At 45.5% G+C, this 26,678-nt stretch overlaps 1 protein-coding gene across 5 annotated transcripts in view; it reads left to right on the top strand.

Moving 5' to 3' along the window:
* BIN3 (bridging integrator 3) overlaps positions 1-26,678 on the top strand; it is a 121,425-nt gene that overhangs the window by 19,323 nt on the left and 75,424 nt on the right. For all 5 annotated transcript variants that reach the window (XM_035139691.2, XM_035139693.2, XM_060283032.1 and 2 more), the window contains one exon: positions 23,876-23,924. In XM_035139691.2, the coding sequence (XP_034995582.1) occupies positions 23,876-23,924 (49 nt within the window). Of the gene's footprint in view, positions 1-23,875; positions 23,925-26,678 lie in introns of those variants that run through there.

Below are 26,678 nucleotides of genomic sequence, written 5' to 3' on the forward strand. Positions count from 1 at the left end.
GAAAGCCATGGCTGCAGGTTTGAGTCCCATGCTAGTTGTTCTGGATTAGAAGAGGTCCATAGCTCAGTGGTAAGGAACATACATTGTATGCATAAAGTTCCAAATGAACAAGACTTGGTTAGGCGCACCAAGATTATGACTTTGTATAAGAGAACCTCATATGATCAGGTAGAGAACTAGCGGTGACCTTAAGTCTCTTGGGCCTTTGCGTACATAGTAGCAACATTCTTAAACACTGCGTTGCAGAGAAGGGTTGGGGGTGCTATAGAATTTCAGGAAATTTATTTCATTGAGAAAAAAGGGGGCATTGTCAAGATGGTTCCTTTTTCAGAAATCTGTAACTCCTGCTTTCTCTCCAAATTGCGGCAGCATCAGTTCTTGTGCATATGGTGGCCTCATTTTTAAATGTGAATGCCAGAGGAATCAAACTCTAGAGGTTTGTCTGTGTGTAAAAGCAAACAATCACCCTCAGTTCAGTTTGTCAATAGCTGGCAGAGACCACATTGACTGTAATAGTTGCTAATTCATGCCGAGAAGGCCAGGGTAAGTTCGTGCTGCCGCTTCTTGAATGAATTGGGTTATTCACGGAGCGCCGGAATGCCATACGTCTTTAGAGGGAGAAAAGGGTCTCGATGACGCGCAGACTAGGCTGTGGGAGGTCAGACTCATTCATTAAGACTGCAGCAAACTCTGAAGTGAACAAGGCAGTTAAAATATGCATGTCTGGGGAGGACAGGTCTGTTATTGAGGGGCTCCCACCCTACTTCCCAAATGTCAGTGTAAAATATGCCTTGCTTTTGTATCACTTTGTTTTCAGGGAGCCCTGCATAAAAAGTGAATGAACTTTATTTCTAACATTCAATTTGAGTGTTTTCTTTGTGCAGAGGATCTGCCACACGGCTTAATTCAGTTTGCGCGTGCCGCCTTTGCTCCAGCAATGGCCCCTCCTCAGCCAGTGTTGAACTGCCATTTAATACTTCTATGTCTTAGGGTTTACCAAACAAATTGAGATAAAGAGAACATGAGAAGTGTCTTGCTGGATCAGATCAAAGACCCATCTAGTCCATCCCTCTGCTCTCCCCGAGGCCAGCCGGAAGCCGGCAGGCAGGACTTGAGCACAACAACACTCTCCTTACTTGTGAATCCCAGCCACTGTGGCCCATGGGGACATACTCCCTACCAGCAGTGGAGGCAGAAAATAACCATCATGATGAGTAGCCATTGATAGTCTTATCCTCCATGAATTGGTCAAATGCCTGCTTGAAGCTGAACATCTTGGTGGCCATGGCTGCCTCTTGGGAGCAAGTTCCATAGTTTAACAATGCACTGTGTGAAGGGAGGAGGGGGTTGTTTCATTTCGTTTTGGTACTTGTTTTTATTATGAATTGTGTTTTTATATTATACTAGCTGGCCCTGCCACACATTGCTGTGGCTCAGTCTGCTAAATGGAGGCTCAGAGTCTCCCTTCAGACTCCCTTCACCTTCAGAACTCCCCTGTTTTACGCGTGTTCTGTTTAGACAGGCGTATCCCTCGGATTTCCCCCTAGCCGGCCCCTCTCCCCCCCCAGCTTATCCCTGTGATTCCCTCCTCCCTGTCCTGACCCATGACGTGTCACACCCCCTTCTCCCCACACCCTCGGTTCATCCCTGTGAGTGGTCCCACTGTGTCCTGAGCTATCCCGCCCCCCCTCCCCCAAACCCCCACCCAGGTGAGTCAGTACCTTCATTCAGCCTAGTCTGTAAAGGCTTCGGCCTAGTATGTAAACGGTAGCCGAGGTGCTGTTGAGAGGGAAGGTTTTGTAGGTGTAGTACCAGTGTAGCCACCCTAGAGGGCACTGGTTTGCAACCTAGTTCTTTTCCCAGCATGCACTTTTGACTGAGTGGTGTGTTTTGAAACACGGGGCTTTGGGTGTTTTACCTGCCACAGGTGTGACATCTGTCTTAGCAAACTTATAAGAACCTTCGGACATTCGCTTAGGACGTTGTGTCAAAATTTGAATGCAATCAGTCAAGCGGTTTTGTTGAACATTTGAGACGAAGGAACATACCCAATTTACATTTTTATATATATAGATTTTTATGCTGTGAAGTGCCCTGAGATTTACCGATGAAGTGTAGCATACAAATTTAATAAATAATAATAAAGTACTTCCTTTTGTCTGTCCAGAATCTTCCGACATTCATCTTCATTGAATGGCCTTGAATTCTAGTATTACGAGACAGAATAAGAACTTCTCCATGTCTGCTTTCTCCACCCAAGGCATAATCTTATACATCTCTATGCTTTTACTTGCCTTTTTTCTAAATTTAAAAGCCCCCAGTGTGGTAACCTCTCCTCCTAGGAAATTTGCTCCAGCCCCTTGATCATTTTAGTTGATGTTTTATCTATCTTTTACAGTTGGACAATATCCTTTTTGAGGTGAGGTAACCAGAACTGTGCACAGTATTCCAAATGTGGTCACACCATAGATTTGTATAATGTCAGGGTTGGTTTTCCCCCAGTTCCTTTTCTAATAATCCCAAACATGGAATTCACTCTTTTCACAGCTGCTGTACATGGGCTAACATCTTCATTGAGCTATTAATGATGACTGCATTATTCCACACTTGCTTACATTGAACGGCATTTTCCATTTTACTGCCTATTCGACCAGTGTGGAGAGATTCTTTCGGTGCTCTTCACAATCCGTTTCTTTAAGGCGGCCTCACTGCTCATCCCTTACTCTATAGATTATTTATGAATAAGTTAAGAAATTCAGGTACCAATACTGACCCTTGGGAGGCTCTACTTTCTACATCCCTCTGTTGGGAGACTTGTCCGTTTGTTCCTACTCTCTGCTTCCTGTTCCTTAACCAGCTTCTGAGGTACTTCTCTTATGACTGCCAAGCTTAATCAAAAGTCTTTGCTTGAGGTACTTTGGCAAATACTTTTTGAAAGTCTTAAGTACACAGTATTAACTAGGTCACCTCTGTTTATATGCTTGCTGTCACTCTAAAAAAACCCAAACTCTGAAAAGTTAAGGAACACAGGACCTACCTTTAGAGCAGCCATGCTGGATCTGCTTCAGCAAGACTTTTTCTTCTATATGCTTGGTAGTACTATCTTTAACAATGATTTCCACTAGTTTTTCCAGAAAAGAAAACATTAAGCTAACTGGTCTGTAATTTCCTGGATCCTCTCTGGATCCTTGTTTAAAAATTGGTGTTACTTTGCCCACTCTCCAGTCCTCAAGTATGGAGACTGATCTTAGGGACATGTTGCATATTTTTGTTATAAGATCAGAAATTTCCCATTTGAGCTTTTTAAAGAACACTTGGGTGGAAGCTATCCAGACTCAATAATTTGTCAGTTTCTGATTTGACAGTAAGACCTAGAACTTCATCTCTTGTCACTACTGTTTGTCTCAGTTCCTTAGATTTCCATTCTGAGAATGCTAATTTAGGCACAGGATCTACCCTACAACTTCTGCTGTGAAGACAGATGAAAAAGAAAAAAATTAACCAGCTTCTTTGCAGTCTCCTTTTCTTCTTTTAGCACACCTTTGACTCTCTTGCCATCCGAAGGTCTAGCCCAGGCATCCCCAAACTGCGGCCCTCCAGATGTTTTGGCCTACAACTCCCATGATCCCCAGCTAACAGGACCAGTGGTCGGGGAAGATGGGAATTGTAGTCCAAAACATAAGACCAGGGATGCCTGGTCTAGCCCAATCCTCAGCTGGTTTTCTGCTTCTAACATACCTGAGAAGTTTGTTGTTGTTTGTCTTTGTGATTTTTTCTCACTGCTTTTGAGAAGCAGTGTGCTCCTCAAATTATTTTTTGCATCCCTTGTTGTCTACTTGCACTGTTTTTTGGCAAATAATTGTGTTCGTTTTCATTCTCATTTGGATAAGATTTTCATTTTCTTAAGGGAGCCTTCTTGCCTCTATAATAGCTTCCTTCACTCTGCTCATTAACCATGCTTGCATCCTCCTAGTCCTTTTCTGATATATGGTATGTATTGTTTCCTGACTTCTATTATTATGGTTTTGAACAGTTCACAGGAATTCTGGAAAGATTTTACCTTCCTGACTCTTGCTTTTCAACTTCCCTTTTACCAATCCCTTCATTTTTGCAAAGTGTCTTCTCTTGGGGATGGACTGTAGCTCAGGGGTAGATCATTCGCTTTGCATGCAAAAGATCCCAGATAGGACTGGGAAAGGTTTCCTGCCTGAAACCCTGCAGAGCCACTCCTAGTCAGTGCTGACAGTACTGAGCTAGATGGACCCATAATCTGACTTGATGTAAGGCTCCTCCGAAGTCAAGTGTGACTCTGTCAGTGTCTCTCTGTGTTCCCAAATCTGCCCCAGCCTTGCTCTCTCTAGGCCAGGAGTCCCCAAACTTACCCGGCTTTGGGCCGGATGCCCACCGCGCCGATTGCGTGGTGCGCTGGAGGGTGGGGGAGCGCGCGCGGGGGCGCGGGAGTGCGCGCCCATGCGCATGTGCAAACGCTATTTCTGGCACACTCCCGACCTGGAAAGCGCCGGAAATAGCTTGTGCGCATGTGCAGAAGCCTCCTCCGACCCGGAAGTACACCGGAAATGAGGCTTGCACATGCGCGCAAGCTATTTCCGTGGCTTTTCCGGGTCGGAATTCGGCAGCCGTGCCTCACCACGCCGGTAAGAGCGGGCGGTGGGGGTCCCTGGGGGCTGCATAAAAGAGCCTCGGGGGCCGTAGTCTGGGGACCCCTGCTCTAGGCTACCTGCTACTCAGTGTATTCATTTGTAAAATGAGGACTGAGAATTGCCTCACATGGGTGTTTTGAACATTTAATTAATGATTACGTTAGCACTTGATTGCAATTAGAAGATGGGTGTAACTGATGTGAGGTTCTGATCTTTCCTCCACCCAGATCACCTTTCCTCCATAAAAGTGTTGCTCACTTACATCACATTGACACTCAAAGAAGGTCTGTGTATGTTTCCATTTTGCAGAAGGCATCTTCATTGCAGGACTCGACTTTGAGATAAACAAAATTTGTCCAGTTATCCACTCTTGAGTTCATAACTATTTCTTTCTTGTGATCTGAAGGCAAACTTGTGTTAGGGTTGCAGTAAACTTCTGTAGGATATGGAAGCTTTGGAACTTTTCTCTAGTCTTCTTTATACATACTGTACTTAAAAAAGAAAAAGAAACAGTCAGAACCAGATCTCCTTCTGAAGTTACAGGAACAAGGATGAAAAAAAGAGAGGAAGTTGCCCCTATTTCTGAGAATATAAGTGTTTTCTAGACTTGCTTCTGCTTGTGGTAGCTCTCAGTGGAAAGTCTAACATGAAAATAGTCCTGCAACAGGAAGAAGAAGAAGAGGAGGAGTTTGGATTTGATATCCCGCTTTATCACTACCCTAAGGATAACAACCTCCTTTTCCCTTCCTCTCCCACAACAAACACTCTGCATGTGGAGGAGCGGGGACGCAAACCCATTTCACCAGATTACAAGTCCACCACTCTTAACCACTACACCACACTATGCACACCGCACACCACACTACACTACATACAGGGGCATCATTAGGGGGTGGCCCAGAGGTCCCCAACAATGGGTCTTTTATAACAGGCCCTGGTCTCCTGCTCCTCCCCCCTCCCTTTTAAAAACTTTTCATATGTTGCTTATAAGGCAGTTTTCCCTCTGAAACTTATGTTTGTAGCTATACATATAAATTGGCATATGTGAATTTTATTCTGCACTCAGAGTCTTTTCAGGACATAACGATACCACTGTCCCACGATTCACAAGAATACTCCACTCCTTGTGTTACATCAGACTGTGACACTTGGGGCCCTCTTCAGTCATTACATTTTTAAGTACCATATACTCCTAAAACATGTACTGTATGTGAGCATTCATCATACAGTTGTCAGATCATACATAACTACTAGCCATGAAGGGAGAAAATATGCCTCTGAATACTATTTGCTGGAAATGGTAAGTGGAGAGAGTGCTGTGCTGGTGGTCTCCCCCATGGCACCCGGAATTTCCCAGACATATCCGGAATACTGCAGGCAGGAGCAGTGTCCGGGCACAAAAGCCGGATGTGTGGCAGCCCATGTCGGCTGTGTTGTTTTGGGGGACTTTCCTTAAATAGCCCCCAAACTTTGGGGGTGTGTGTGAATTTGCCACACACAAAAAGCGCAACAACCTTTCTGTCCAGATTTTCACTGTTTGGAAAATGGCAACTCTACTTAGGGCTCTTATGTTCTTAGTCACACTAGTCAAGAAGCAATAAGTAGCTCTGGCTCCCTCTTGAGTGTAATTTGGAGGAAAACACTTGCAGTGGGTGAAATTCAACCCGTGTGAAAGCCACATTGTGCTTTGTTGTCAGGATTTTATACTTAAGTGTGCCAGTCTGGAAAACAAACATCCCAAAACAAATGTTACTTGATTTGGTTATGTGCCTAAAAGGCATTATCAATGCAAAATTGCTGCCTTGAGATTTGTGGTGTCAACCTGCATCTTAAGAGCAAACACTTGCATAGCAGTTTCTGCAGGTTCGTAGGCTAAGAACAGAAGTCTTGTATTAGGATGTGAACAGAAGATCCAGGTTTTCAGTAACTCAGTTTTACAGAGGATTAATATTATTTGAAATCCTTCAGTTTCCTATTTGTTAGACAGCTTAACCCTGTGCAGTGGAGATCAGTAATCAGAGGCCCAGGGACAAGTCTCCCCCCTGAGAAGAATTGGGTGACTCTCCAATTGCAACTGGAGGCAAAAGAGACATTTGGAGGAAATGATGATGGTTGCTGGCAATCCACCTTAGGATGTGTGCTAAGGATGGGCTTTTGGCTTTCTGTAAAATTAGTAACTAGACCTACCAGATGTTGACCTCTAGCCTGTGACTTGTTATGCTTTCTTGAAGGATTGAAAGCTTTGTTTGAATGCTGGTGATTGTTGCTTTGTGCGTACAGAAGAAACGATCTCTTAATTTTATTACTTTTTTATTGAATAGATTTAGTATGGTCTGGATTATTTATTTATTTATTGCCTACCCTTCACTCTAAGGTCCCAGGATAGGTTACAACATTGAGCACAACTTTAAAAACGGTTTAAACAACTTACAATCATAAAAATAAGGTGGCTCCTAAAAATATACACCTCAAGTAACATGTTCAGCATCCTCCAAATGCTATGTAATGAAGGTGGCAGAAGCCCTGGATGGGCTTAGAGGCCACCACAGAGAATTGGGAACTACCAAGAGAAGTGGAGGAACTACCAAGAGGGCCCCCTCTGCTGATCTCAACACCTGGGAGGGTCTCTTTGGAAGTAGGTTAGTCTTTCAGGTATTTGGGGCCTGAGGTCTTTAGGGCTCTAAACACCAATGGGCCTAGAAATGAACTGGCTACCCATGCAGCTGTTTTAAACCAGGGGTTATATGAGGTCTAAATGGAACCCCAGCCAGTAATCTAGCTAATGCAATTTGGAGCAACTGAGGTTTTGAATAATCTTCAAGGGCAGCCCCATACAGGATGCATTGTAGTAATCCATTCTGGAAGTTACAACAGCATGGAGTACAGCAGCCAAGTCATCTTTGTCCACACATTTCAAATGCTGATCTCTGGCAGGTGGGTGAAAGGGTCTTGTGTTCTGCATGGTTTATCTCCCTAGTGCCTTGCTGTTCAACCTTTTGTAGCCTTTCACCATAAGCACTTCTCAGTGGATGATAGTTTTGTTGATTTCGAGAGAATTTATTTCCAAGTAAGTGGACTCAGAATAGCATTCTGAATGTGATCTCTTTTGAGTAACTTGGGGTATCAATTGTAGGTTAAACATGAAGCACTACAATGCTTTGGGAAGCTATAGGAAATATTATCATTTCTACTGCATGGGTTTCTCTCCCCTCTCGAAGCATAAGTGACTTCTGTCATTCCGATTACAGTCACTTGCTCTACAAGTGTGTAATCACAGCACAAAGCAATTTCAGTTTCCCTAGTTATCAAAGAAGTGCATAAAGCCAAGTTCAATTGGGTTTTGAAAGCAAATGTTCAACCTGGATTAACTGGCAGTTTTCTAGTTCTAGTGGGCAAAATAGAAAGCTTTTTTTTTCTTCAAAGAGGCAGCAGGAATTAGCAAAAAGGAAAAGGGAAAAAAAGGAGACTAGAGGAGATTTTAAGCGTTACGATCATGATTTTTGTGCTGCCACACTGGGAATAAAAGCCTGAAGTGCACACTGGGAATGTAGCAGAATTACAAGGGCCGTGTTCACTCACTTCATTAATCAGTAATTGGCTTTCATGTTATGTAGCTTTGACTAGGTTTTTATATGAGAGACCAGCTGGCAAATTCTTATATTAACTGGCTTGAGTGCTTGGCATTCATTTCAAGATTAGGAGCAATTTTTATTTAAAAAGTGAGCTCATTTAATAATGGCTTCTATAAGCCCTGAACTTGTTTTGATCTAAGTTGGTTTCTTTTCTTCTTTTATACAAAGGTTTTGCAAAGAAATCTGTATATAGAGATTGCTTCGAGTCTGCTTTAAGCTTTCTGCATTTGCACATACAGTAATGCTAAGCCATGGTTTGTCAGCTTCACAGATCAGCAGAGGAACCGTGGTTTGATCTGTGTACAGTGGGACCTCGGGTTAAGTAATTAATTGGTTATGGGGTGCCATCCACACCCCAAAAAGTACTTAATCTGAGCGCCGATAGAGCGCTTCTGCACATGCATGAACTGCGCAGATTGCTTCTGGGCATGTGCGAACTGCGCAGATTGCTTTTGCTCATGCGCACGCCGCCGAACCCGGAATTAAACACTTCTGGGTCCTCGGAGTACTTAATCTGAAAGTACTCAAACTGAAGCGTACTTAAACCGAGGTATGACTGTAATGTTGGTTTTGTTTTCTAACTGCTATTTTCTTGTGCCTCTGTGAGCATCTGTGGTAGGTGCTGAAACAAACTGGGATTAAGTCCATATTGTGGCTGTAATGAGAAGGCATGGTTAAGACAAGCTGAGTTCATAAGTCAACTTCAAACCATGGTTTATATTCTAGTATACTTGTTGACCACAAATGCACCATAGTTGGTTGGCTAGGGTAGGTTCAGATGTACAAACAAGCCACAGTTAAGCTAAAGAAATAATGGCTTTGTGTTACAGGTGAACCAGGCAACTGAGTTAGTCTATTTGTCTTGTCTAGCCTACTGTTCTTCAGATCAGGTGGTGCTTCTCTACTTGTGCTCCCCAAGCTCTTGTTGATTGCGTCTGCTAGAGATTGAACCTTCTGCATGAAAAGCATTTGCAGTGGCTGCTACTATATAGAAGTTCTGCCCAGGAAAGCAAACCAAGTTTGTTGAATCCCTTCAGGACAAGTTCAGATCTGCTTTGTTTACTGCTGTGATTTTGACAGGTGCAGTTGAAATTGAGAGACCCTAAGCAAGTCTCAACTCAGTGAAGTATATCTCTGAGGAAACCTGCATGGGATTGGACTACATTCCTTGTTGGACTAGGCCAGGGCAGGGGAACCGGTAGCCCTCTAGATGATGTCGGACTCCAACTCCCTTCAGTCCCAAGCAGCATAGCCATCCTGGCATGAGATACTAGGTAGTTGCATGAAGAAATACAATTGTGTTCAGCACATTTTAATTTCTAGGCACTTGGAAGCAGGTCATGGGAGTGAGATGTCATGCCAGTTCCATCATACACAGTCTTACAGGGTGGTGCAAAAAATGATGAGACCCTTGGTGTGGTGCCCTCTAGTGACTCACCAGCACCTCCATAGTGGCCCCCAAAGCTTACCCGGATGTGGATGGGAACAGGCAGCAATGCTGAAAACAGCACAAGTCCAGTAACCTGGTACAGTACTTAACTCAGGGCTGTAAAAAAAAAAAAGGGCAATGCATCTGTGGCTGTTGCTGCCAACTTCCTTCTCTCCCAGGGCTTCTGGACCCAGCCTCTGATGCATGTGTTGGGGTGAGTTCCAGCACAAGGCCTGCACATGGCCCAACATTTTTCTGTACAGCGCTGAGCCATAAAAAGGGGAGTTGGCTGTTGCAGTGGGCTCTAGAAGTTTACCCTTCATGCTGGGTGCTGACATCAGACTTGGTTGGGGCTCCCTCACCTGTGAAGGTGAGTAAAAGACATATGACTCTCAACCTTTCTTCAGCCAAATCTCAGTTTCCCTGATGTGGTCATCATTATGCTTTCTTATTTCCAAACAGGCAACTGCAAACAATGTTATTACACTGTTGAGCACCAACCATGTTTCACAAGCCTTCTTTAACATGGTTATTTTTGTAGTGTAGTCACTAAAACAGCCTTGCAGGATTTTGCTCGCCCACATGCCCAGAGTGAGTAATTGTCTTTTGATGGGCGCATAAAATATCATTAGGTTTTTTTCTCTTAATTATTGTCTTGCAATGGTTAGGAGACTCTGACTTGGCTGATAAGATACTTGTATGTGTGCAGTGCAAGAGAAATGCTCTTTGTCTCAAAGAACTTCACACAAAGTGTGTTCAATAAATTACTTGAAAGCAGGATTAAAACCCAGTCCTTCCACCCATAAATAGAAAATGTGTTTTTCACAACACATTTTCCTATCACTTCTGCATTCAGCACTGGGTTATTGCAATAGTACCTTGAAAGTTCTCCATGGTTTTGACCCCTTAGCTTGTAGCTCTCCTACCTTCTTATATGTGTTTCAGATTGACCATCACTCCTACATATTTACCACTCTGAGCTGCCCACTGTTTTCCTTTTCTCATAAGACTCCAGCAATACATGATGTCCTGCAAAGAATCCTAGGAACTGCTATCATTTCCAACACCGTTAACAAACTACAGTTTCCAGGATTCTTTGGGGGAAGTCATGAGCTTTAAATAGTTGACACATATGTAATTGTGGAAGCCCCAGCTCAAAATCCACTTTCACTGTTAAACTTTTAGCTTAGCTTCTTTAGCCTCTCTCTATCGCCAAGTGAAACAGTGCCTAAATATATGGAGTAGTATTTACTCAAATTCATTTCTAGTTCTCATTTCTTCTCCTTCTCTCCCCGGTTGTCTCTCTTTCCCTCTCTCTACCCCACTATGTCCTACTGGGTCCTGTCTTTCTGCATCTGAAGAGCCATGGTGGTACTATGTGCACCATAATTTTCTTGGTAATTGTGCCAATATAAAGTTGCCTGTCCCTCTTTCTTCCCACCAGTTTCATAAAGAAGGTGGACTAAGCGCTAGGGTTTATTTGATTTCAGCAAGGCCTTTGACAAGGTGCTCCATGATATTCTTGTAAAGAAGCTGGTAAAATGCAGGCTAGACAATGCTGCCATTCAGTGGATTTGTAACTGGCTGACTGACCGAACCCAAAGGGTGCTCATCAATGGCTCCTCCTCATCCTGGAGAGTAGTGACTAGTGGGGTGCCACAGGGTTCTGTCTTGGGCCCAGTCTTATTCAACATCTTTATCAATGACTTGGATGATGGGCTTGAGGGCATCCTGACCAAGTTTGCAGACGACACCAAATTGGGAGGGGTGGCTAATACCCCAGAGGACAGGATGACGCTTCAAAATGACCTTAACAGATTAGACAACTGGGCGAAAGCAAACAAGATGAATTTTAACAAGGAGAAATGTAAAGTACTACACTTGGGCAAAAAAAATGAAAGGCACAAATACAGGATGGGTGACACCTGGCTTGAGAGCAATACATGTGAAAAGGATCTAGGAGTCTTGGTAGACCACAAACTTGACATGAGTCAACAGTGTGATGCAGCAGCTAAAAAAGCCAATGCAATTCTGGGCTGCATCAATAGGAGTATAGCATCTCGATCAAGGGAAGTAATAGTAACACTGTATTCTGCTCTGGTCAGACCTCACCTGGAGTACTGTGTCCAGTTCTGGGCACCACAGTTCAAGAAGGATACTGACAAGCTGGAACGTGTCCAGAAGAGGGCAACCAAAATGGTCAAAGGCCTGGAAACGATGCCTTATGAGGAACGGCTTAGGGAGCTGGGTACGTTTAGCCTGGAGAAGAGAAGGTTAAGGGGTGATATGTGATAGGAGAGCCATGTTCAAATATATAAAAGGATGTCATATAGAGGAGGGAGAAAGGTTGTTTTCTGCTGCTCCAGAGAAGCGGACACGGAGCAACGGATTCAAACTACAAGAAAGAAAATTCCACCTAAACATTAGGAAGAACTTCCTGACAGTAAGAGCTGTTGGGCAGTGGAATTTGCTGCCAAGGAGTGTGGTGGAGTCTCCTTCTTTGGAGGTCTTTAAGCAGAGGCTTGACAGCCATCTGTCAGGAATGCTTTGATGGTGTTTCCTGCTTGGCAGGGGGTTGGACTGGATGGCCCTTGTGGTCTCTTCCAACTCTATGATTCTATGATTCTATTCCCCCTTTGCTCCCCTGTATCCTGTATCCAAGGAACAGATTCATTCTCAAAATGTGGGTCCTTATGCAGCCCAAATAGCCCTATCCTTGCTTAAGAGGAAAGAATCAGGCTTGGAACACCAAGGTTTGCTGAGGAGAACTGGTACGTTCATTGGGCATGGAATATGGAATGACTGCTGTGAGCGAACAGAATATTTGGGGTTGGGGGTTGGAATGGTGTATAGTCATACCTCGGGTTGCGTACGCTGCAGGTTGCGTTCTTTCAAGTTAAGAACGTGGCAGACCCGGAAGTGTTTACTTCCAGGTTCCGCTGGGCGTGCATGCGCAGAAGCATTCTGTATGCTTCGTGCATGTGCAGAAGTGTTCTTCGCGCATGCGCAGAAGCGCTCTATCGGCACTTTGCGTGTGCGCTGAAGCACCACTCTGGATACGTACTTTTCGGGGTGCAAACGGCACCCCGGAACAGATCAGGTACGTATCCAGAGGTACCACTGTATCCTTGAAGAGGGTATTGATTGCTGGCTGGAATGCTAGGCAGGGACACTCCACACTGCCATATTCTGTTGCAGGTCCCACGATGTCCCTTGTAAGTCTGCGATGTGGCCTGATTTTAATGTTTTGGCTGAATCTCTCCCCCACCCCCTGCCCCAAGTTGCATAAGTGTGAAGTTAAGTGGAGAATTTGGAATGGCAACTCCGTCAGCATAAGCTGTTTGTGATCCATTTGAATAATTTTTCCTCTTGTGTTCTGTTTGGAATGGTTGCTATGAGTTCCTATATAAGGAAGGGAAGTTTGGTGGGATGGTTCATGCAGTTTCCATGGACACCGTGTAACACCGCAGCAATAAACCCAGAGTGAAAGGGTGTATGTTTTCCAATTGTGTCTTGTGTTTCCACTTGGTGCACCTGTACAGGCAGGGGTTAGAACTTTTTCTTCCTTCTTGGACTCCTTGTGAAGTGATGGGGTTTTCCAAAGGTGAACAAACAGCCTCACATGTTTACAAGACTCGCCTGCAATCTCAGAAGGTTGCAGGCTGTTTTGGAAAGGGGTGGGTTACAAACAGCTCCCCAGATGGTTTTCTGAGCCATATTGGGACTACGTAGTGCTATCCTACTAAGTAGAATAAGTGCCTTGGCTCTAAATATCACTTCAGCTGTGGAATCATCAGGGTGGCCTTGAGCAAATTTTTCGTTCTCAGCCTTTGGTTCTCATCTGGAAATAATTTTGATACAACTACAAAGCTGTAGGAATGAGAAACACTTTTAAGTGCAATAGAATGACTTGCATATATGAAAGCTGTATTCCTTGGTCATGCTAGAGCAGGCTTCCTCAACCTCAGCCCTCCAGATGCTTTTGGCCTACAACTCCCATGATCCCTAGCTAGCAGGACCAGTGGTCAAGCATGCTGGGAATTGTAGTCTCAAAACATCTGGAGGGCCGAGGTTGAGGAAGCCTGTGCTAGAGCATGCTTAAGAGATGAGCAGGGCTTTGCAAAAGAAAGGAATGGCCAAGCTGAAGCCTAGCCCCAGTGTCTGCATCTTTTTTGCATTAGCCATTGCATCTTGAATGCAGATGGAGAAGAGGACTCGTTCACCAAAGATCCACCAAGCAGCATCCAACTGAAAACAGTGATGAACCATGATACCTCTTGGTCGGAAGCCCACAGACAGGGCATGAGGGCTGTCACCTAGTACTCAGTTGCATACTGCCTCTGAACATGGAGATCCCATTTAGTCATCATGCGGTAGGCATACTAATGTCAGGCACCATTTTGAAGCTATATTAGCTAATTGCCATTACCAAATGTTGTGGCAATGAATTCCATACAATCTGTGTGGGGTGATACTGGATTGTATCCAATGTTAGTCCTGCTCAGGATAGGCCCATAGATGTTTATAGTGATGACCTGGTTAGTGGGGTAGAAGTGGCAGGATCATTAGGTGGGAGTGACCATGCTCTCCTGGAGTTTATAATACAGCGGAAAGGAGCAATCAAGCATACTAAGACTCAAATTCTAGACTTTAAGAAAGCCGACTTCAGAAAATGTAGGGAAACGCTGGGTGAAATCCCATGGACAGAAATACTAAAAGGGAAGGGAGTTCATGATGGTTGGGAGTTTGTTAAAAGGGAGGTAGCCGTGTTGGTCCCAGGACCAATTGTAGCCTTCAGCAGTCGTTAACAGCCATCTACAGCTTTACCACTCCCATCAGCCCACCACCCATTCCCATCACCCCCACCCCCACCCTCTGTATATAAATAAGGGTTTGGTGGATTCTGTTTCAGTGTATCTGACGAAGTGTGCATGTACACGAAAGCTCATACCAAAATAAAAACTTAGTTGGTCTTTAAGGTGCTACTGAAGGATTTTTTTAATTTTGTTAAAAGGGAGATATTAAAAGCAGAACTTCAGGCAATACCAATGAGACGGAAACATGGAAGGTGCCTAAAGAAGCCAGGGTGGCTATCTAAAGAACTTTTAACTGAGTTAAGATTTAAAAGGGATATGTACAAACAGGGGCGTACCCAGGATCAAAACTAGGGGGGGGGCAAGCCATGGTCGTTCAGGGGCGGGGCCAAGGCACGGGAGGGGAGGGGCCACAAAGTGATAATGTGGGCGGGGCTACAGGGCTAGCGGGCCCGACGACTCGGCGGCGGCTGCAGCCGCTAAATGAGCCCCCTAAACTCTCTCACATGAAATTCCCCTGCTCTGAAGCAGGGCCATCTCTAGGCCTGGGTCCGGTGGCACGGAGCGCCAGGGCGGCAGGCCACCAGGGGCGCTGCTGCGCCCGCTGAGAGGCGTGGCGGAGGCCGCCCCAGGCGCGCCTCTCAGCTGTTCAGCGGCTTCAGGCTGCTTTCCGGAGGCGCACGGGCCTGGGGCCGCCTCCGCCGCACGCAGGGGCATTGCAACATGGGGCAGGTAGCACCCCCTGGCCCAGGGCCAGCCCTACGGCCAAGCTGGGTTGCGCAGGGCTCCGGCCCTCCAGGCGGCAGCCGCGCAGTGAGCTGCGCCCGCCACGCTGGGAAACGGGGCAGGGTGGGGGCGCCAGAGGGATCCGTCACACCACGGTGCCAGGGGGCCAGGTATGCTTAAGACGGCCCTGCTCTGAAAACACCGCTCCCATTCATTTACGGCTAGCCACCCCCCCTCAAAAACCCCTTTGTGCCCCGCTTTCCCTCCTCCAGGTCCCCCAAAGCCTTGCCAGTTCCCACCCTATATATCTGGGATGGGGAAGGAGCTCAGAGGCCTGGGAGGATACTGGGGACCCCCACACCAAGCTGAGACCCTCAACGCCCCCGCCCTCAATGCCCCTCTCTCGGCAGGGGCAGCAAGGGAGAGCGGCTGGAGGGGGGGGTGCATTGCAAAGAAGGAAACAGCAGCCAATGCCCGGAGAGGGCAATGCACGCAGGGGGAGCGGAGAGCTGTGCCGCCCCCCAAGGCAGCTCCTTTCCTATTGCCGGGGGTGGGGGGCGGCGAGGAAGGGTCACTGCCACTAGGCTACTCCTGCCGCCAGCAATGCAGCGCAAACGCCCCCACGCAGCTTCCTTGCAGCAGCCACAACCACCACCTTTGGGCGCTACCCCCCGCTCCTCCTTTGCGGGCTTCTGCTGCTTCTGCCCGCCGAGGACCAGTCCCATAATCCTCTTGTGTCCCCCTTAATCCGATTGAGTTGGTGGCAAAGTGGACAACAATCCGATGTCCTCTTTCTCTGGCAAGCTGCCATGGGTGGCTATCCATTTTTAATTTGAGTCAGATGATTGGCCCATCTCACCTAGTAATGTCTAGTCTGAGTGGCAGCAGCTCTCCCAAGATTTCAGACAGAATTCATTCACACCCTTCATATGATCTCATTTTAATTGGAGATGCACATAGGGAAGAAGAATCCATGTTCAAGAGCATGTCTCCTTTACATGCTTTTCATCACTGCATTCTGGCTGTGCCATCTTTCTTCCTATCATGTTTCTGCATTCTGCTTCTGGCACCAAGGGGCTTCTTGTTGCAAAACTGTCTGGAATTTCACTTTGAACTGGGGCTTCTGTGCCCTAATTACAGACCTCGAGACTTGTAGTTGCAATGCATGGATGTTTTACATAAAGAGGTTAATACACATGCAAAATCAGGTTGTCTGCTTATTAAGAAGGAAGTCAAGGATCATCTTCAAAAGATTCTTTACCTGGTAGCTTGCACCTATGAAGATTGCAGACCAATCCACTATTTGACAGTCAGCACCTGTGCGTATCTGGCTGCTCCTCTCTTGCTTTTGGATGCTGTCCTCAGACTGCTGTTGCTCAACTGGGAGTCGGTCTCAAATAATTTTGCTTGTGGCAGCTTCTTCAGAACAGACATTACTATTCTGTGGATTTAAGGTTTTCACAAGTTGCCACTGATGATGTGTGGACAATTGGGTCCCAATGTATGTTTGCTTTTGCATTAAAAGGTAAAGGTAAAGTCGCGGATGACGGGGGCTGCGGCACTCATCTCGCTTTACTGGCCGAGGGAGCTGGCGTACAGCTTCCGTGTCAGGTGGCCAGCATGACTAAGCTGCTTCTGGCGAACCAGAGCAGCGCACGGAAACGCCATTTACCTTCCCGCCGGAGCGGTACCTATTTATCTACTTGCACTTTGTGCTTTCGAACTGCTAGGTTGGCAGGAGCAGGGACTGAGCAACGGGAGCTCACCCCATCGCGGGGATTCGAACCGCCGACCTTCTGATCGCCAAGCCTTAGGCTCAGTTGTTTAACCCACAGCTCTACCTGCGTCCCTTTTGCTTTTGCATTAACTGACATTAAATTGTAACACTATGGAAAGGTAAAAAAAAAAAGGTAAAGGACCCCTGGACAGCTAAGTCCAGTAAAAGGTGACTATGGAGTGGCAGCATTCATCTTGCTTTCAGGCCGAGGAAGCCGGCATTTGTCCAAAGACAGTTTTCCGGGTCATGTGGCCAGCAGGACTAAACCGTTTCTGGCGCGACGGAAGCCAAAGCGCACAGAAATGCCATTTACTTTCCCGCCACAGCTGTACCTATTTATCTACTTGCACTGGTGTACTTTCGAACTGCTGGGTTGGCAGGAGCTGGGACAGAACAATGGAAGCTCACTCTATTGTGGGGATTTGAAGCGGTGACCTTCCAATTGGTAAGCCGCGTCCCACTATAGAAGAAGTAAGGCTTCATTGGCCCGATCTTCTATATGGTGTGAGGGTTTATTTCAAAGCGAGATTGTAAATCCTTTGTGTGGTAGCAAAAACTGAAAGTATTGTTATGAAGGTTGTGCACTACACTCAATCTCTGCCAGCGGTAGCAAGATTCCAGGGGGTTCCAGGCGCTCACCTAGGGTTGTATGTCCCTTGGGAAAATTCAGGCACAGTGGAGGCTAGTGTCTTTAAGAAATATGGTTTATTTTACACATTTTGTTGTTGTTGTTTAGTTGTTTAGTCGTGTCCGACTCTTCGTGACCCCATGGACCATAGCACGCCAGGCACTCCTGTCTTCCATTGCCTCCTGCAGTTTGGTCAAACTCAAGTTCGTAGCCTCGAGACACTGTCCAACCATCACATCCTCTGTCGTCCCCTTCTCCTTGTGCCCTCAATCTTTCCCAACATCAGGGTCTTTTCCAGGGAGTCTTCTCTTCTCATGAGGTGGCCAAAGTATTGGAGCCTCAGTTTCACGATCTGTCCTTCCAGTGAGCACTCAGTGCTGATTTCCTTCAGAATGGATAGGTTTGATCTTCTTGCAGTCCATGGGACTCTCAAGAGTCTCCTCCAGCACCATAATTCAAAAGCATCAATTCTTCAGCGATCAGCCTTCTTTATGGTTCAGCTCTCACTTCCATACATCACTACTGGGAAAACCATAGCTTTAACTATTCATACCTTTGTCGGCAAGGTGATGTCTCTGCTTTTTAAGATGCTGTCTAGGTTTGTCATTGCTTTTCTCCCAAGAAGCAGGCGTCTTTTAATTTCGTGACCGCTGTCACCATCTGCAGTGATCAAGGAGTCCAAGAAAGTAAAATCTCTCACTGCCTCCATTTCTTCCCCTTCTATTTGCCAGGAGGTGATTTTACACATATTTACACCTAAAGTCTTCAGTGGTGGGGGACACCCCAAAAGTGTCTCTCATTGCCTCTCTCTTAGCTTCAGCAAGCTTGGGTCCAAAGCAGCAGTCGGTCATGGCTCCCAGTTTCTCGGGGCAGCCTCTTCCAGCCATTGCCAAGATGGTTCTGCCCTTCAACCCCCTGTTGTTTCTTCTTGTTCTCAGAACACAAAAAGGACACATTTTTCTGTGGCATCATGCACTTTGTTAGTCAGGCCAGGCCAGTTTACATACCGGTAATCTAACCCAGGAATTTATTGTCTGGCACGGTTTTGTAGCTTGTATTCTCCCTTCATATCCCAAATATTATCTAAATACTATTTTTATTAATTTCTACAATTCACTAACATATTCTGGTACCCTAGATCTATGACAGTATTATGCAGTTGGAATGCTGAGTAATGCATTACAAATAGGGTGGCCATTGTTCTCCGCAGCTGCCTAAACTTGGACTGTTTCTGACATCACCTTTCCTTGCATGTTTTTGATGACCTATGTAAAGACATGCTGGGGTGTAATGTGATGTCTGAGTAGACAGATGTATGAAAGTACAGGGTGAATGCAACCACAGCAAATTAGGGCCGTGATTAACCTGCCCAGGAACTGAGATAATATTCTCAGCCCCTTCTCTCAATTTCGCTGTCCTACAGAAGTAAGGTAAATATCTTACTGGTGAGTGGGTTTTATCTGTGGCAGCACTCCACAAATGTTCACATTCTAGCTAAAGGCAAATGTTCTTTAGTTGTTGTTGTTGTTGCTGCTGCTGCTCTCTAACTGTCTGCTACCATTTAATGCTGTAGATCAGGCATCCCCAAACTGTGGCCCTCCAGATGTTTTGGCCTACAACTCCCATGATCCCTAGCTAACAGGACCAGTGGTCGGGGAAGATGGGAATTGTAGTCCAAAACACCTGGAGGGCCGAAGTCTGGGGATGCCTGCTGTAGATGAACCTTCCTCAATCTGGTGTCCTGTAAATGTTTTGGTCTCCCAACTCCCATCATAGCCCTTTTGAGGCATCATCTTCTGCACAGAACATATTCAAAGAGTGAGTGGGGAGGGGGGGTGGAGTTTTCCTCCTGTGGGGAGAAAATTTGTCATGTGGGCCAAAGGATCCTGTTTACTCTAAAACCACAAGGATTGAGAACTTATTTTTTAAAAAAATAAAAATAAAAACACAAGCTATTCTCATGAATTCCAACATGAGATACACAGTGTAATCCTCTGGGTGAGGAATTCCAGAAAACAGGCAGGCTTTACCATACTATTTTAAGTTAACTGGCAGGTGTCTGTAAGAATAACAATGAAACTACCTCAATTTCACGTTTTTGCCTATGTGGCGGGGGGCGGGGGGGGGGTTATTGACTTCATTTTTCTTCCAAGGCACACCATTTGCTATTGACAGCGTAATTATATGCCAGACAATTGCTTGTTTATAGAAGACGTGTGATTCATCACTGTTAAGGGTACCAGTAAAGCTAGAAAGGGTTAATAGACTAAAATTACATCAGCTTTGCTGTAGAGCAATAAACAGGAAGCACTTCAGAAATTAAATTTATACATTTGTGACTAAGGCTGACTTGAGCTCCATGTTCGGTTCAGAATGGAATGGTTTTCAGGCCAAGTTCATTATTGGTGGCAAAATTATACACTTGTTTAGCAAGCAATGGTGGCAACCTGCCTGAGAAGGAAAAACAAGGAGGACCTGAGGCATTTCTTCTTATCCCCCCCCTTCCCTCCAGCCAAGATTATATGGTACTCAAGTACTGAGTGTTGTAGCTTTGTGTTTGGATCATGTGGATACCCCCGGTTCATGGCTGTTCAGGGCTATGGTGATCATCCTTGCATAAGTCACTTTTTCTCAGCCTTAAGCCTGGCATGCAGGGCTATTGCAAGGATTAAACACTTATTAGAGATTCTTGTGGGAAAGAAACCAAGATGATCAAAGGGTCTGGAAACCAAGCCTTGTGAGAAATGATTGAGGAAGTTGGGTATGTTAAGCCTTGGAAAGAGGAGATGGAGAGGAGATATGATGGCCAAGTTCAAATATCTGAAGAGCTGTCACATGGAAGATGGATCAAGCTTGTTTTCTCCTGCTCTGAAGGGTAGGAGCCATAACAGTGGTTATAAGAAAGGAGAATCTTACTAAAAATGGACTCCCTCGGAAGGTGGTGGACTCTCCTTCCTTGGAGAGTTTTAAAGCAGAGTTTGGGGGGCCATCTGTCATGGATGCTTTAGTTGAGATTCCTGCATTGCAGGGGGTTGGACTAGATGACCCTTGAGGTCCTTGCCAACTCTGTGATTCTAGGGGATGCCAACATGAATAAATAAACACATTAGAGTAGACAAACTCCCCCCTGCTTTCCAAACCAATGGAACAGAAAGTCTCCTTTCTAAGCCAAATACAATATTTCCACCTTCTTTCAGTTTCTCCATGTCTCCTATTTAGCCACACACCGAGGAAGGGCTGTAGTTCAGTGGCAGAGCACATTTTGCATACAAAAGACCCCAGGTTCAATATCTGGCATCTCCAGATAGGGCTGATAGACACTCCCTGCCAAAAACCTTGGAGAGATGCTGCCAGTGAGTATAGACATGACTACTCTAGGCAAACTAAGGCCCGGGGGCCGGATCCGACCCAATCGCCTTCTAAATCCGGCCCGCGGATGGTCCAGGAATCAGCGTGTTTTTACATGAGTAGAATGTGTCCTTTTATTTTAAATGCATCTCTGGGTTATTTGTGGAGTCTGCCTGGTGTTTTTACATGAGTAGAATGTGGTTTTATTAAAAATGCATCTCTGGGTTATTTGTGGGGCATAGGAATTTGTTCACCCCCCCCCCCAAATAGTCTGGCCTCCCACAAGGTCTGAGGGACAGTGGACCGGCCCACTGCTGAAAAAGTTTTCTGACCCCTGCTCTAGATGGACCAATGGTCTGATTCTTATTTATTAAATTTGTAAACCGCCTTTCATCCAAAGATCATAGGGTGGTTCACAACAATATACCTGTAAGACAAATTCCTTTGTTCCGATGCTCATCAGCCCCCCCCCCCGGCCCCATTTTTACACTTAAACTACTAAGATTGTGCTTCTATTCACTTACAAGCCCCATCGAACCGTATGATATTTACTTCTGAGTAGATGTGTATAGGATTGAACTGGATGTAGCTTTTCTATATATAACACGTAACAGTACGTATGAGATGTTCACTATAGTTTACATAGAAAAAGAAGAATCTGGGCTCCTGACTAGATATGTTAGATTTCCTTAAGAGTGTATATTTGTTTAATGTTGTGTAGAAAGGAGAATCTAAGGAGGTGTAGTTCTCTTGTCATTGCTCTGCATTTTATACTTTTATTCAGGGGTGGCCAACTCCGAAGAGACTGTGATCCACTCACAGAGTTAAAAACTGGCAGTGATCTACCCCCTTTTGGAGGGTTCAGGTCAAAGTTGTTGAGATTTTTTTAGGAAGGCCCATTTTTAGAGGTTCAGGTCAGAGTTGTTGAGGTTTTCTGAGACGGGAGGAAAGCCCTGTTTTGGGTGTGTGTGTGCGTGTGTGCGTGTGTGTGCGTGAAGGGCTAAATGTTGAGCATTTTTTAGGGGAGCCAAAGTTGTTGAGCTTCTTTGGGGGGAGCCAGTGATCTACCAATGATCTACCACAGATGTCCAGTGATCTACCGATAGATCACAATCTACCTGTTGGACATGCCTGCTTTTATTAATTGCTCTGAAGAGTGTTGGAGGTAGTGGTTTAACTAGGTGATGGAAAAGTGTTTTGAGTTGCAGTTGCCCCTTCTATATAACTATTAAAAGCATTGTCAAAAACAAATTTTGGCAGTTTTCCATCTCTGTCTCTGTAGCAATGAAACAGAGGCTGGATACAGGAATCCTCAACCAAACACTTGGTGGGTTAATTTGAACCCATCTGTGTGTGTTCCTTACCCTTCTTTGGCTTTCTTAGGCATACAGCTCCCAGGCTTTCCAAACCCCCTTCCTATCTTTAGGTAAGTTTGAGACTTTTTTCATAATGCAGTGATTAAGCACATGCTATGCACACACAAGGCCCCAGGTTCTATCTCTGGCATCTCAGTTGAACGAAAACAATATTGGGCTAGGTGGATTAGTAATAGGCTCAGTACTAAGCAGTCATACATGTTCAGAACAACTGTTTAAAGCACGTGGTCTAGTTTGACCCTTCCCCAAAACATTTAGACTCTTTTTGAGCCTTTGTGGCATCATAGCAATTCAGTTAGTTGCTGTCAGCGGTGGGGTACTTGCATACAGACAAATAACCAGTTTAATCCATATGAAGATGTGTCTATAATGCATATACTCAGTCCCCTGCCTTGCAAGATTTTAAGGGAGTTATAAGGTTTGTCACAGTTGATGTTGGAGCATTGGAGGGAGAACCATGTGCACATCTTGAACTTCTGAGAGAACAGGTGGGGTATAAATGTAAAAAAGAAAATGTTTGGTGTGCTGGCATCTGACATGGTGCAGCTCCGCAAATCGGTATCCTGGCCTCTTGCCTAAGCTCTGTACAGTGGTACTGTGCCACTGTGTCGTCTGCTATGTCAACCCACTATTCAACAGGTACCTCGGGTTACAAACACTTTGGGTTACAGACTCTGCTAACCCGGAAGTAGTACCTCAGGCTAAGAACTTTACCTCAGGATGAGAACAGAAATCATGTGGCGGCAGCAGCGGGAGGCCCCATTAGCTAAAGTGGTACCTCAGGTTAAGAACAGTTTCAGGTTAAGAACGGACCTCCAGAACAAATTAAGTTCTTAAGCAGAGGTACCACTGTATTTGCTGGAGGAATTTGAGATTTTAGGAGCGCTCTAGACTCCACTATGGGAAGCTGTGTTTACCTTGCAGGTAACTTCTTGGGAGATGAAACTGGATCACCTACCTTGTAAGATTTGTCATATGTCTGATGAAACACTGCTGCATCCAAAAAATCTACCTGAAGCTATTCACAGTTTTAGAGTTTTTTGCTTTTTTTAAAAGATACATTGCATTTTTCTTTTCCTCACTGTTTCCTTCCCTATCAAAACATTGTGGTGGTTTTATTTCTTTACTCTTGCAATTTGCTTTTCAACTTAAATTGTTTAGAAACTTAGTCTGCCAAAAATGTCTCCGGCCTGCAGCATTCATATTTATGCTATTAGGCTACCCCTATCTACTCACAGCAAGGAAAAGGTTTGCTGTGAAGGACTGGCTTGTCAGTGGTGAGGGGGGAAATTGATGCATGGTACAAAGAAATCATTGACTCTGTTTTTACCTCATGTTTTGTGACCTGTGGCATTTCTCCCTCAAAAAGTGACTTGAGGAGGAAGATTTCGTTCTTTGATGTGGTATATTATCTGATAGCTGCTATCATTGCTTATTTACATAAGTACTTATTCCTGCTGCTTTTCTCTCCCTCCCCAATCCAGGATTCCGTTCAAGATTGGGCAGCCTAAGAAACAGATTGTACCCAAGACAGTGAGTAAACCAATTCCCCCCTTTTTAAATCCAGTCTTTGATCATATGGCTGATGACTCAAGCCAGCATATTAACTGGTCCCAGTTTTTAATATCTTGTTTGTGTGTGTGGGAGGGGAAAACATGAGTGAGCTGAATTTGCTTCTGTCTTTGACCACCACTCAGTTCCTATGAGTGAGGGGGAGTCTCGATACAGAGTGGATTATTTTGGTATCTGGGATCTGTGTCCGTCGCCCCCCCCCCCCCCGCCGCCGCCGCCTTCCCCCATTTCTTTACTCTTTGTGTATGTGTGTGTGTCAGGAGGAGGGGCTCTTCTCACTCTGGCATGGTTTTCATAGGAGATGGCTGAACGCGCTTCCTTCCTTCCTTTAGCAATGGCTTGTTTGTTCATCTTTTCTGAGCAGATGGAGAAGGGGGAGTGGTTCACATTGCTGAATATAACCATTTCCAAAGGAAGGCTTATTGGAGGAAGCTGAAATGCTTAGTGCCCAGGCATGAATTAATTTGGGCTGCAGAGCATTAGCTTTAAAAGGTATTTTAAAACACACTCACAAATGCATTTTCACTTTCTGGCAAGTCTGAATTTCCTGAAGTACTGTTTTTTTAGTTTGGTTGGTTGGTTTCTTGCAGCTGGCCATAGCATAGCCTTTTCTCAGCAGGATATCTTTTGTGCAATGCAAACTGTTGTGGGTCATGATGGTTATCTCTGACTTAACCTGCATTTACCTGTCTTTAATGCAAGTGTCCCTGAATGCTGGGGTGACAGCGGACACTGGCTTTGTCTCTGTTCTGACAAGGTAATCCTTTGTACAGACTAGCATTCCTTATCCTTCCTCTGTGGAGCATCTACTTAACCATTGACACTAATGCCTTGGGATGCAAAGAAATATTACATGGGTGAAAGCTCCAAGCTGCTTTCTTGAGGCATTTTGGGAGATGCGGTGAGTGAAAGGTGTTAGGGAAAATTCTGGGTGTGAGGCTGCTCAGCCACCCAGCTCGTCAGGCAAGAGCCCGTGGTCCACTGCGGAATAAAGGAAGGAGTCCAGCCACCAACCGGAGCCAAAGCAGACAATACTGGTGTGGATAGAAAAATGGTTTTGCATGGTCTAAGGCAGGGGTGCGGATGGCGCTGTGGGTTAAACCACAGAGCCTAGGGCTTGCCAATCAGAAGGTCAGCCGTTCAAATCCCTGCGACGGGGTGAGCTCCTGTTGCTTGGTCCCAGCTCCTGCCCACCTAGCAGTTCAAAAGCACGTCAAAGTGCAATTAGATAAATAGGTACCGCTACAGTGGGAAGGTAAACGGCGTTTCCATGTGCTGTTCTGGTTCGCCAGAAGCGGCTTAGTCATGCTGCCCACACGACCTGGAAGCTGTATGCCAGCTCCCTCAGCCAATAGAGTGAGATGAGCGCTGCAACCCCAGAGTCGGTCACAACTGGACCTAATGGTCAGGAGTCCCTTTACCTTTACCTTTAAGGCAGGTGTGGGTAACTTTTGGTCCTCCAGACGTTTGCTGAACTACAGCTCCCACCATCCCTGGCCCCATTGACTATGCTTGCTGGGGCTAATGAGAGTTGCAGTTCACCAACATCTTGAGGGCCAAACATTCTCCACATTTGATCTAAGGCAACTCCTGATGTTTCCTTCAGTGCTAAGAGCCAATTTAATTTGGTTTCGGGCTATGTCACGAGTCAATGGCAGTTGTTCTTTGCAGCCCTCTGTGGGCTACAAGGAAGTTCAGGCAGGGGAAAGGGAGGATTTATGAGGCCTAAATCCTTGTGATGCTGCTCAGTGGGGTCTGGGGAGTTCACTGCATTCCACAGTGCCACACAATCCTTTGTCTGCCAACTTGAAAGGCAGAGTGGGAGCGACCTGGAGTGTGTCCCTGCCATGGACGAGCCTCCATTACCGGCATGATTTGTGGATGGTTCCTCCTTAATTTGGACAATTGGCTTTAATCAAGACACGCTCCTGGACTGACATATGCTAATGGGTTGCAATTAATCAGCTGCCAAAAGGACTGGGCTTGGCTCTTTGAAGGTATTTGAATGTTTTTCTGAAGCTTGAGAATCTTTACAACAGCTGGGAAAGGAAGGAGGAGAACAAGGTGGTGCTTGCTAATGGTTTTCAAATGGTCTTTTCTTGTCCTCCCCTCCACAATGAAAGAGACCTGTGTAGCCATTGCTTTGTTACTCTGTCTGACACTTTGAAAAAGAGGGGGGAAGGCCTCAATAAGGAATTTAATAAAGTTTTGCTATGCCCCACCCCTCAACCAAAGCTGAATGGATTTTATCTACGACCATTTCTGGACGGGTGTGTTGTCAGAGGAATGCAACGGAGGGTGGGGGGTGGGAATGATCTGTAGCCAAACAGATGCAGAAAAGAGGCTGAATTTGAGAAAAGATCTTGCTCTTAACTGGGTGCCGAGAAAGAACTCCAGGGGGGAATTTAATGGCAGAAGCCTGGAAGTGCACCCTGTGAGTTATTTGTAGCTGAGGCTCGTATGCCAGTCTGTAAACAGTGAAAGGAATGGAATGTGACCTTGTACCATCCAGATAAACACTGCAAGGAACTGAACAATAGAAGATACCCTGTTTCTCTTAAAATAAGACCTAGCCATAAAATAAGCCGTAGCAGGATTTTTAAGAATTTAAGGAATATAAGCCATTCCCAAAAAATAAGACATAGTGATAGGCGCAGCAGGAATGCCAGCCGCAGCAGGAGGAGGAGGGGGAAAAAAATACATCCCCTGAAAATA

Source organism: Zootoca vivipara, chromosome 15 (genome assembly GCF_963506605.1).
Source record: "Zootoca vivipara chromosome 15, rZooViv1.1, whole genome shotgun sequence".
NCBI classification, from domain to species: Eukaryota; Metazoa; Chordata; class Lepidosauria; order Squamata; family Lacertidae; genus Zootoca; species Zootoca vivipara.